The sequence below is a fragment of the Sphaerulina musiva genome (genome assembly GCF_000320565.1).
Source record: "Sphaerulina musiva SO2202 unplaced genomic scaffold SEPMUscaffold_3, whole genome shotgun sequence".
Lineage (NCBI taxonomy): Eukaryota > Fungi > Ascomycota > Dothideomycetes > Mycosphaerellales > Mycosphaerellaceae > Sphaerulina > Sphaerulina musiva.
This window is the reverse complement of record NW_016017385.1, coordinates 1,834,287-1,846,235: the sequence shown is the minus strand read 5'-3', so window position 1 is coordinate 1,846,235 and position 11,949 is coordinate 1,834,287. Positions and strand designations below refer to the sequence as shown.

At 53.3% G+C, this 11,949-nt stretch overlaps 4 protein-coding genes across 4 annotated transcripts; 2 read left to right on the top strand and 2 right to left on the bottom strand.

Moving 5' to 3' along the window:
• The first annotated feature begins 250 nt into the window (after positions 1-250).
• On the top strand, positions 251-2,057 carry SEPMUDRAFT_148265 (uncharacterized protein). Its single transcript, XM_016904814.1, has 2 exons — positions 251-487; positions 658-2,057. The coding sequence occupies exons 1-2, from the start codon at positions 419-421 to the stop codon at positions 1,777-1,779; spliced, it is 1,191 nt and encodes a 396-aa protein (XP_016762721.1). The 5' UTR covers positions 251-418; the 3' UTR covers positions 1,780-2,057.
• Positions 2,058-2,285: 228 nt separating this feature from the next.
• Positions 2,286-3,714, bottom strand: SEPMUDRAFT_132224 (uncharacterized protein; the record flags this gene model as incomplete). The annotated part of the gene is made up of 3 exons (XM_016902484.1): positions 2,286-3,181; positions 3,245-3,405; positions 3,464-3,714. The coding sequence occupies 3 exons, from the start codon at positions 3,712-3,714 to the stop codon at positions 2,286-2,288; spliced, it is 1,308 nt and encodes a 435-aa protein (XP_016762720.1).
• Positions 3,715-5,610: 1,896 nt separating this feature from the next.
• On the top strand, positions 5,611-7,253 carry SEPMUDRAFT_148263 (Di-copper centre-containing protein). The gene is made up of 2 exons (XM_016904813.1): positions 5,611-6,243; positions 6,330-7,253. The coding sequence occupies exons 1-2, from the start codon at positions 5,700-5,702 to the stop codon at positions 7,100-7,102; spliced, it is 1,317 nt and encodes a 438-aa protein (XP_016762719.1). The 5' UTR covers positions 5,611-5,699; the 3' UTR covers positions 7,103-7,253.
• A 123-nt stretch (positions 7,254-7,376) lies between these two features.
• SEPMUDRAFT_148262 (RNI-like protein) lies at positions 7,377-10,975 on the bottom strand. Its single transcript, XM_016904812.1, has one exon. It carries the CDS (start codon positions 10,623-10,625, stop codon positions 7,647-7,649), a length of 2,979 nt encoding a protein of 992 aa, XP_016762718.1. The 5' UTR covers positions 10,626-10,975; the 3' UTR covers positions 7,377-7,646.
• Between the last annotated feature and the right edge of the window lie 974 nt (positions 10,976-11,949).

The following is an 11,949-nucleotide window of genomic DNA, read 5'->3' as shown; positions in this document are numbered from 1 at the left end:
CTATCCGAGTAGGGCTTATACGCACTTCCGGATACAGCAGAGCACCCTAGTCACTGTATATGATATCGATGGTTTTGATCCTAAACGTCCTAGAGATACACTTTGAGGTCTTGGCAGTGATATAAGCCATATACATCTGTAATGTACCAAAAAACTTATCCACATGGGGCCACTTTGGGACACGGTCGCCAAGGAAAACGACGAAATCCCCATCACACTCAATTACTTCAAATTCTAGTTCAAAGTCTTCGCCGTCTCGCCGCCTTCCATTGCCCTCTTTCACGAACGCTTAACCAAATTCCGTCTCGCCGGAAATAATATCCTGCCCGCCCGACTGCTAAGGTCAGGTACTGCTGCCGCCGCCACTGGGCATTCAGGTATTGCAACAGCAACAGCAAACAGCAACAGCAGCAACAAGATGGCCACCTTGCCGTCGACGATGCATATCGAAGTCGACACGGCCAAATTCGTGGAAACGCGCAACGCGGTGAGTCTTGATTTGCATGCACTCGCCTCCCAAGCAGCCTGCGAGACGCGACAAACAATGCGACGCGACGCGCCTCACAGCAACAGCACAGCACAGCACAGCACAGCAGAGCAGAGCATAGCAACAACCGAGACTCGGCTACCTCCTAGCAACGACTGACGCCTGTCCAGCTCACCAGCGCATACATTGGCCTCAGCAGCTCCATCGACAACGCCATCAAAGCCTACATTGCCCACACCGATGTCGTGCTGCAAGGCGCCGGCTCCTTCGACATCAGCCAGCTCATCCTGCCCTTCCAAGGTGTCGCTGGCGCTGCGCAACTTGCAGAGCAGGCCATTCAAAATGGCTTGCTTCAGGTCGCATCGCACTCGTTTGATGCTCACACCCCCGCTGTCGACGCCAAGAAGAAAGAGAAGCGCCCTTACAAGCCTCGAGATCCGAATGCGCCCAAGCGCCCGCTCACTGCCTACTTCCGCTACCTGAGAGAGGTGCGGCCCTTCATCGCGCAGGAAGTGGCCAAGTCTCCCCCGAGCGAAGGCACCAAGGCCGGAGATATCAGCAAGATCGCGACGGAGCGATGGAAGGCCATGACCGACGCCCAGCGCCAGCCATATCACCTAGCATACCAAGGCGAGATGGGCGCGTACGCCGAAGCGACTAGGGCATACAAGGCTGTGGGAGGCCACATAGAGGACGATGCTGAGTCGCCCGATATCGAAGCCGAGTCCCCTTCTGCTCTCCCTGTCAACGGTGTGACGCCTGTCGCAGAAGAGGAAGAGAGTGACGGCTCATCTACATCCGATGACGACAGTTCTAGCGAGGAGGATTCTGACGAGGAAGAAGCCGCCCCTGCGAAGCTGCCGACGCCTCCTCCCCCACCCGTAAAAATGGAGAAGAAGACTCCGAAGCCGAAGAAAGTCAAGGCCGCTGCTGACGCTGCCCCAGTGGTGCCGTTCAATAACATTACCGCCAACCACAATATTGATCCCCAGCTGACTGACCCCGTCCCTGTTGCGACCCCCGGGCCCCGCACAGCTCCAGCTGCCTCGCAGCAGCCATCGACCGCGTCTAAGAAGCGTAAGGCTGCTGCAGAGACGCCAGGCACTACCGACGGAGGCGAGAAGAAGAAGCGAGGGAGACCCAGCAAGGAAGACGTTGCTAAGCAAGCCGCCATTGCCCCTGCACCACAACAGCATCAGCCTGTTCCCGTGTCAAGCCAAGCGGAGACGGCGAGCGGAACAGAGAAGAAGAAGAAGAGGAAGAGAAAGAGTGAGGCCGCGGCTGCTGCGTAGGAGACAAAACGCTCTCAGGCCAAACCTTTCGTATGCTTCCTTCCTGTCCTGTCACCCATACGTCCGCAATTGTCATCTGGCATGAGGGCTGGAATTCGTCTGGCAGGATCTACATGTGCGACTCAGCCAGTCCCGGGGAGGTGAAAGGGGCGGTGACTGGCATGACCACAATGCTGTTGATTAAAACGAAGATAGACAACTTTATTGCGTGTTGCAAGCCTGTTCATTCCAGTAGATATCACTACTATGATACCAGGTCATTTAAACATGTTCAAAGGAGCCGAAGCAGCTGTATATTGCGCAGCGAAAAGTCCTACTACTCCTATCCTACAATCCTCTCTCTCTCTTTCTCTAGAGAGAGAGGGGAACAATTAATTCAGGAATTCATATCTCATCAAATCATTTCGGGGGGGCCCAGCCCATTTCCATGCCATTGCCATTGCCATGCATTCATGCATTGATGCGGCAGGCAGGCAGTACACTTGATTAATTCTTTTTCTTTCTTCTCATCGACGCAACAAGCTCGTTTGTGACACCTCTGTCGTTTTGTAGATACAGGTATGTGCTGGTGTGGGTCGTGTCAGTCGTTCTTGACTATCACTTCTCGCGGGTGATTCCAGATCGTCTCCTCCCCAGTTCCCGTCATCGCCCGGGTCTCGCGCGGCGGCCGTCACTGCCACGGTGTAGCGTTTGGGGTCGACCTGGAAAAGTCCATTCTCTTCGTCGTCGTCGTCGTCCATGCGATTCGAGCGTGAGGGTCGTTGTGGTCGTGGCGGAGACTTGGATTTGGAGGTTTCTCCACCACCACCACCGGAGATGTTGGACATGTCGAGTAAACTGATGCCCGCGCGGAATTTGAAATTTCCTCGTCGTTGGTCATTGTTGTTGTGCCGATGGTGAGAGCCTGAGGAGGAGGAGTTGTTGGCAACGGTGCGATCGTTGGAGCCCCACGAGTGACTGAAGACGCTTTTGGTGCTCGCGAGGATCTTGGCAAATAGTGGTCGTAGTCCTGGTAAGGATGCCGCGGTGATGCCCACGCAGAGCTCAATCATGTTCCAGACGTTGAAGGAATTGTGCCAAAGCGGATCCGTCTCGTCGAAGAAGGTAGCCTGCTTTACTGCTTTCACGATTCCGGCCGCACAGGCAAAATACCCCACGCTGAGAATGAGAGCCAATGTCATCTTGGTGCGCTTGTTGACATGGAGTCGAATGATCACAGGGACAGGAAGAGTGGCGAGCAGGAAATCGGTCGCACAGTTGATGGAGGTGTTGGTCAGGCCGATCGCAGCGAAGGTGGCGTTGGAGAAGCAATGCTCAAACTGAAATGTCCAGACTGCTGAGATCGGCCAACACTGGAAGACTAAGGTACCAGTGCAAGCGAGCATAAAGCACACGAGAAACACTGCATTTCGTGTCAGCATTCCAGGCCCTCTCTCTATCATATGTCAGAGAGCGTGGAGCATACCGATAGTGGCCCAGAGAAAGACTTTCCAGTTCCTCCCTGGTGGTACGAGCCGCATCAGGAATAATGCAATCGAAATCTTGACCAAGATGACACCCCACATGACCACGAGTGAATGCACATATTGCCACTTCGCAAACAACTGGTGTTGGCTTGGAGTAATACTGGGAGGAAGTGTTAATGCCGATAAGCGTAGAGCTCAGGCACGAGATACCAACTTACCATGGAAAGTGTCTTCCGACCGCATTCGCATGATTCACCTCGCCCACGAAGCATATAAACGTTGCAATTGCACAGAGCAGAGCTGCCATCATGATGTGATCGTCGGCGCCGTAAGACTTCATCATTGTCGCTCGAACGATAAATCTCGCCCCACAGGTGACAAGAGCCATGGCCATCATGGCGCCCGTCACTCCCAGTATCTCGGTGGCATTGCTCTCTGCGCAATACTCCGGATCGGGTGGTGATTCCATGACCTGTCGTCGGGTGAGGATGGAGATGGTCGTGGTCGTCGATCCTGCTCTTCCTCGGTGGCCTGTCGTGCTACCACATCGATACACTGATGGTGCTGCAAGCCGGAGGCGCTTGCCAGCTACATGTATGGTAGCACACTAGAGATGACGATTAATCCGAGGGCTGGGATGAATTGTGTGAAGAGATGTGGAGCACGATCGATCCTGGGTGTGTGATTATGAAGTCTAAGAGTATACTGTACCAGTTGACTTTGTTGCAGGTGTCAAAGGTTGATCCGGGAATACCCACGACACCACGTCTGATGTGACAGCGGGAATAGTATAACGGGAATCAGTGTCGAACGAACACAGCGACAGAATCAACAGGGAGCGCTCATTGTGGCTTATGACTGTGACCGAATCCTGCAAGATCTCATGACAACTCACAGCTGCCCAAGTACGGCCAACTACACATCAGGGCCATCACGGATCAGCCTGGATCAAATGCTTGGCATGGAAAAAGCAAGAGGTACCTACCGAGCAGAATTTTATTAGGTATACAGGATTTGCTCGCGAGCGCAGGAGCCACGAGAGAAGTGCCGTCGTCGAAGTGAAGTCAGTGATGCCGTCTCGCGTCCCTGCCGAGCGCGTTTGGAGAGGAATGGCTTTTCAGTTGGGCCATGATGGCAGCTGGATTGGATTTCCAGTGATACATGTACCTGAGTACCTCACGCAAGTAGCGAAAGCATATGCCGGACACAGGAAGTGCATCGAGAGCGTTATTGCAGGGGTATCATTATCATGTCGACATCAAATCATCCAGGCCGCTATACCGCTCGAACTTGGTGGTATGGCCCGTGGGGGAGTGCGGACCGCATTCATCGCTGCCTGCTTGATGTTGTGCTCGGGCTGCAAATATGTCGTGCGTCGTGGGGGGCGTCATCTTATTATTGTGCTGCGTGCGAGAGAATGGGAGAGACGTGGAAGGGAATGGTTGTTCTGGTCGAAACATGCCAAGACTATAATTTAGTGCGGGTAGATCACGGAGGGAGCCGAGCCGCTGGACCGTTTCCGCCGTTCAACAGGCGGCGAGGCGGAGGCACTTCGCTTAGGCATACATGTGCCTCCTAGTTGTTGGTGAGTCGAAGAAGAGACATCCAAGACATGAGAACACAATAATGATGAAGATGGATAATAACGCCTCCAACTCCTACTCACTGGACAAGAAACAGACCCGATTGCCGACTTCCCGAAGATGGAATAAATCAAGGCAGATCACGGTATATGTCGGATTCGGGTGCTGCCGAGGCGGTGTCGCAACGGAATTAGCGAGGGGGGCACTACATGTACCTCTGAGTCGTGTATCCAAGAAAAATGAGATTGACAAAGTTCCAATCATGTATCAATCAATCAATCTCTTCCCGGCACATCTTCAGGGACTGCACCTGCGCACGACGAGAAGCTTTTCCATCTTCTCCATATTTTCCATCTCCTGGGCAGCAATAATCCACAAGAATCATAATATGGCCATGAAGGGGGAAGCCATGAAGGGAAAAGGGCTAGAACAGTCCGATTGTGTATATTCACATCTGCGCCCCCGAACCGGCCAAGTTCTGCCTCATTTGCGATGAAATAGGTACAGGTACTCAGTACTGTGGGTAGGTACCTTTTATATGGACTATATTCGCCTGAATCCTACGCCGGCAAGCTTGCCCATCCTTCATCCTTCAGAGCATCCACCGCCTTCGTCACGTTGCCGACGACAGACGCCACACGCGGGTCGCGTGCGCGGAAGATTCATGTCTGCGGCATCTCTTCAGCGCCCAGCGCCCACATGCTGCCGTCGGTGGCCAACTTCTGTTTGACAACTGACTTTGGAGCTAATGAGTGTATTCCCTTCATACACCGCTCGCAGTCTCAGCTAGGAAGTAGCTCACAGTACAGCCAGACATCCTTACGACACGAACACCTTACCACGTGTGTCTCCAATCACTCGGGCCTCCATCATGCGAATCGCACCGGGCATCATCGCCGCGCTCCCAGTCCTCAATGCAATTGCCGCATTTGTGCCTGCTGATACATCTGCTACCGATCAACTTGCACGCCAAGCACTGGACAACGTGCGCCGGAGAGCTTCTCGTCGACATGCGAGCTTCAGTGAACAGCCTCTGACTACACTCGTATCAGAACGCGGACCAACGCTTGCATATGGCCGCCATCGTCTCCCACGCTCTCATCCCTCATACACAGGACCCTCAGACGCAGAACAGAAGCCAAAATGTACCATGGAGACAGCCTCGGTCCGGAGGGAATGGGACTCGCTCACGCGAGACGAGAAGAGAGCTTACATCGACGCCGTCCTCTGCTTGATGCACAAACCACCCATCAGCGGTGACCTCGTACCGGGAGCACGCAGCAGGTTCGACGACTTCTTCGGAACGCATGTCAACCAAACCCTCTCCATCCACGGCACGGGGAACTTTCTCTCATGGCATCGCTACTTCACCTGGACCTATGAACAAGCTCTTCGCCACGAGTGTGGCTACACCGGTGAGTATCACTCCTTCACGTCGAGAAGGTGTCGGGAAAAGAAAGAAAAAAAAAGAAGAAAAGAACATGTCCTCATTTCCTCTTAGGTCCATTTCCCTATTTCAACTGGGGCCGCTACGCCCTCGATCTTCTCAATGCCCCGGCCTTCGACGGCTCCGACACCTCCCTATCCGGCAACGGCGTCCCCGACTCTCGCAACAACGGCACCAACATCCCTTCCAACGCCATGCCCTTCATCGTCCTCCCCCCAGGTCAAGGCGGAGGATGTGTCGCCACCGGCCCTTTCTCCAACTACACCGTCAACCTGGGCCCCGTGACTCCCGCCCTCTCCTTCATCGCCCCCAACCCGGCGCCCAACGGACTCGCGTACAACCCACGCTGTTTCCGCCGCGACCTGGGCGCCTACTCTGCAAAAATCTGGTCCAAAGACTCCGACTGCTACGCCCTCATCACACAATCCCCGCACATTGGCGCCTTCCAAACGACCATGCAAGGAGATTTCGCTTCGGGATTTTTAGGCATCCACACCAGTGGCCATTTCATCACGGGAGGAGATCCCGGAGGAGATTTATTCGCTTCGGTCGGAGATCCGTATTTTTATCTTCAACATGCCCAAATTGATCGCGTGTGGTGGATTTGGCAACATTATGATGATGATGATTGTGAAGAAGAAGAGGAGAATGAGAGAATTTATGTCATTGCGAATACGACTACGGTGAATAATGTGCCTCCGAGTCGGAATGCGACGTTGGATGATGTGATTCAGTTGGGTGTGAATGATTTATATGGATCGCAGGGAATCAAGATTCGAGATGCCGTCGATACCATGGCGGGGCCGTTTTGTTATTATTATGATTGAGCATCATCATCATCATCATCATCACTAGGTTACGGGTAGCGGGTAGCGGGTAGCGGGTTTGGCATCTCACGAGGATATGTATGGTCAGACGAGGTGGCATCCAAGTAAGAAGACTTTATGATAGAGACAGACAGACAGACAGATAGCGGACAGACAGTGCATCATCATAATAATCGTCATTCAGTAACGTGTCATAAAAAACAACAAAAATGAAAAAGAAAATGAAAAAGAAAAAGAAATGAAAAAGAAATACAAGATTTCAACATATTTCAAGGGCGGCCGTCGCAATATGTCCAAAAAGACAAAGATGGTGTCATATCTCTCTCTCGCGCACATAAAATCAAGTGAGATCTCTCACAGCCATCTTCCGGTCATGTGCCAGTATATCTCGCAAGTGCAACTTCGTCGCCGCAACGCCTCGCTCACATCTATAACAACAATCAACCAAAACAAACAAAACTCGCCGCCACCATCATTGCTCTGCCAATGCGAATTCCGTCGAAACGAGGGCCAGAGGCAGGCAGCATTGCTACCTTAGTCTCGGTTAGTACGAGTTCCGCTGCACAGCTCTCCAGGATCCATCAGCTACCGTGTCAAACCGCACGTTCCTTCCCATGGGGGGACCATTGACGCGCATGATGCCACCATGCTCCAGCCACGGCCGCAAGTTCTTACATTGGCTGACATCAAACTTTTCCAGGTATCGACATCCTTCGACCACCGCTTCCACACCTTGTCCCGTGACTCGGACACAGCCTCGGACACTGAGATATCGGAGCTCGAGCAGATGAAGGCCAATGCAGCGAAGACTATTATCACTGACAGCGGAGCCACAGAATGCCATGTCCAGCCTACGGAGAGCGGGGAGACCAAGCGCCAGGACTTCCGTGGCCGTGTCGGACAGAGCGCAGCAGAAGGAAAGGTCCAGTTCCCGTAATGCTCTACAACCACCCACAACGCCTACGATAGCTTGGTCACTGAGGTACGTACAGTCTGCAAGAATCAGCCTGTGAAGATTGCGGAAATCGTAGATACTCCAAGAGTGAAATCCATTGTCTGAAATGCTCGTGCACCTGGTGAGATCCAAGCTTTCGAGGCGGTCTGCTGCGTGCGCTGCAATGTGTGCCATGCTACGATCTTGTACATGCTTGCAGTACGAGAGTGTCAGACGCTTCAGGTTCGGTGCTCCGATAATCGTCCCGGGCGGAGGCTGCGGGTGAGTGGGCTCTTGAAGCTGCTTCACATTTCCGTGCCTTCGTATGGGGCCCTTTCTGCCATTGAGCGGATGTGGAGGCGGAGGTAGATGTTGTGGTCCTTGTTTCTGCTCGGGCACGACCCAGCCCACCACTCTTGCAAGCAAGGTATCGCCCACCTTTCGACAATTACTCAGGTCAATCTCTTCCAGGCCTTTTGCTTTGTCAACCAATCCAAGTACTGCACCTGCAGTCACATCCCAGACAGATTTCATCTTCCAGATCTTCACGACAGGGGCACACGCGTCAACGAGAGCCTTGAAGCCTTCATCTGTGACATGGTAACAATTGGAAAGGTCTACTTTGCGTACTCGAGATCCGATCAGCGGCACGATGATGTCTCGGAGCACCTCGTCGGTAACGTATCTGTTGTACATTGCCAGGTTGAGTTCGTGCAACACATCCGGCGAGTTCTGTATCAGGTGCGCCCAATGCATGCTGACCTGTCGACAGCGCATCACACTGAGCAGGTCTAGATGCCCGTATATGTGCGTCAAGATCTGGTCTGGCAGTCTCCCTTTCCCGATATTGGATGGCTTCCTGACTAAACTCGGTCTCCTGGTTGTAGTGGGACTCAATCGTCTGGGTGAACTGGGAGAGCCTGGACTGGGCGAGGCCACTGGTGACAATCGGTGCATGGGTATTGGCTTTAACGGAGAAGAATTTGTGATGCGCACTAATGGTGGACTAGGCGTCCGATACTCCTGCAGCGCGGTGATCTGTCCGTCTGCAGCAGGCAGTGGTGGCGCCAATGACGATCTTCTCGATTTCGCGCGCATGTTGTCCAAGTTTTCGTTAAATAATGGGTCTGGGTCCACAGGTCCCATGTTCGGTGGCAGTCCTGGTGAAGTATGCTCGTTTCCCACTAGGGGCAATGGCTGATCGAACTTCACCGTTGGCAAATCTTTACGCCAGTCGTGTGCGCCTAATTCCACGTCCAATGCACTCGAAGCTCCTGTCATGCCAACGTTTGCACCGACAGCATCTGACATGACCACATCATCGTCTCGTTTCGCGGATGCTCTGAGTCTCCGTCGAGCTTCAGCCTCCACTTGTTGGCGAAGTTCCGAGCTACACCGCTGCCACAGTTCATCTAGCACTTCACCAGTGATGAGGAGACACTCGACGTAATTCACGCTTCGCACTGTTGCAGTCCGTCGGGGAGCAAGGCTGAGACTTGTCACCTCACCAAAGTATTGGCCAGCACCAAGTCGAGCTCGCACCTGCTGATCTGCCGAGTGCGCATTTCCATTGATGTAGCCGTTGGTGCTTAGATGCTTTTCCGACTTCTGCACCTCGACTGGACTCGTTAGAACTTCGACGTCTCCCTTGACAATGAAGTAGACTTCTCGGCCGCTGGTTTCCTGCTTGACAATCTCGGTAAATGGCGGGTAGGACACTGGTTGAGCGTTGACGCCCAGAAAGTGCAGAATGTCCGAAGGAAGGCCGGAGAATAATGGCAACTCCTTCAGTAATTGCCGTACCGTGAGAGGCGATGTGCCCAAGGCACTGGAGGCAGACACTTCTGCTATACTGGGCGAAGGAGACTTCCGCTTCTTGTTGCTTGTCACCTCTCCATTCTCCAGCGACCCTGCCTCGCCCATCTCCACATCCCCAGCCATCCAGTCACGAGAGCGTTTCCGGGGCGCAGCTGGCGGTCTCATGCTACCTTCTTCGCCAGTGTGAACTGGGAGGCATCGTTCCTTCTTCTTGCGTTCCAATATGGCCAATCTTTCCAGGGCTTCATCTCGTATGGCTCGCTCCACTTCTGGGTACGAGGGCAGCTCTTTCTGCAGATCTTCCTTATTCAACCTGACAACCAAGCTCCGTATACTGGCCACGATACTTGCAGTCCGTGGCATGTCCATGAGGATGCCAATCTCGCCAAAGAAAGCACCTGGCTTGAGCTCCGCATAGGTGCTCTCGCCATCTCTACTCGTGACACGAACAGAGCCGCGCACCAGCCAATACATGGCTTTCGCATCTTCGCCCTCACGAATAATCTCTTGCGCAGGCTGGAAGATGTTGGGTCGCAGACTTCGCCCAATGGACAGCAGGAAGGATTCTGGGGCGCTCTGAAAGAGTGGGAAGGCCTTGAGGCGGTCAAGGAGCTCCAATGGCAGACCGGTGTCGACAGAGACGCCCAGAGCGGAGGATTTGACGGGTCGAGAAGGGTTGAGGGCGGAATCGTAGCTCTGGATCAAGGACAAGGCATCGGGAGGCGCGGCGGTGCGCAAGGCGGACGAGCCTCGCAGTGGGTGTCGGCGCATCTTTTCTCAGCGAGGCTTCCTCGCGCCCGCGCCGGTGATCCGCACGCGATGTCCTCGCATGTGCTTCCTCCTACGCCACTTTCGCTCTGTGGCAGGAGCAACGGGGCAGTCTCGTTCGGTGGTAGTAAAGAAGCGGAATTCTGTCAGATGTGAAGATGTGGTGGGCGAGCACGAGCAGCGCGAAGTTCGGCAAGAATATCGTGCTGTCTCAGATGCAGCGTGGATGTGGTTTGGCAAGGCGCGAGCTCCGAAGCGGAAGCGGTTCGTGTCGATGTCGCTTACTACTGACTGACAGTAGTAGACCACGCGATGGAACAACAACCATGCGACGTCACGCCGCTGTCGCGTGTGCAGAGGGTGGGAGACGTGATGTGTACCGAGAGTAAGGTAAGGTGGGATAGGATAGCTGATGGTGCAACTGGACTCAGAGAATGAACAGACAGATGTACAGCACGTGTGCGTGTCATAACAATATCCACCAGGTACATGTAGGTAACCCGTAAGAGGTAGTAGTCGTACCGTGACGACAGCGGGCAAAGCTCCAGGAAAGAGCTCCCGCACTACTCTTCCATCCACTTTTCTGTGTTTCTAGCGCCAACCCAGATTGCGCCTGCCGAATCGTGCCCTTGGAACCTACTACTACCTACCTTACCTAATAATAAGGTACTGATTGTGCCTCAGGTGTCCAGAGGGCACTCTCTGCAAGTCCTCCTCGACATCTAGACACTCCATCATCATATATACCTACCGGTACCTTATCTTACATACATAAATACCTAAGGTACTACTACTTCTGCTCGCACACTTCTATGCATACGCTTGTAGCAAACAGCTCTAGCTAAGAAATGCTCCCAACGAAGACTCTGAACAGGCATTAGCAAAAGGACACCGAAGCATACATGGCCTATGCCCTGCTGGTACATAGCTAGTACTACATTACCTCCTAGTACAGTCACTACCTCAGTATTACAAAGTCGCGCGGCTGAGTGCGGTATCATCGCCAAGACCCTATAGGAAACTCCCGTCTGTACCCCTGCGCATACAAGTACATAGAAGATAAGATCAAGAGATGCAGTAGTCTGTTCGTAGACTGACTGGTTGTGCCCGAACGGGTTGAGAGTGTAAGACTGACTCGTTTCCCGAAAGCTACTCCAATCATGTGCCGAATACATAAAATCATACCTCCGACAGCTAGGAGGTAGGTAGGTGTAGGTGCAAGTACCTTAACTCCTAACATACATGTACCTTTTTATACCTGAACCAGGCAAGCAGTAAGCAGTGACTCGGATGCCTCCGATACATATATGTACCTACCTATGCACAC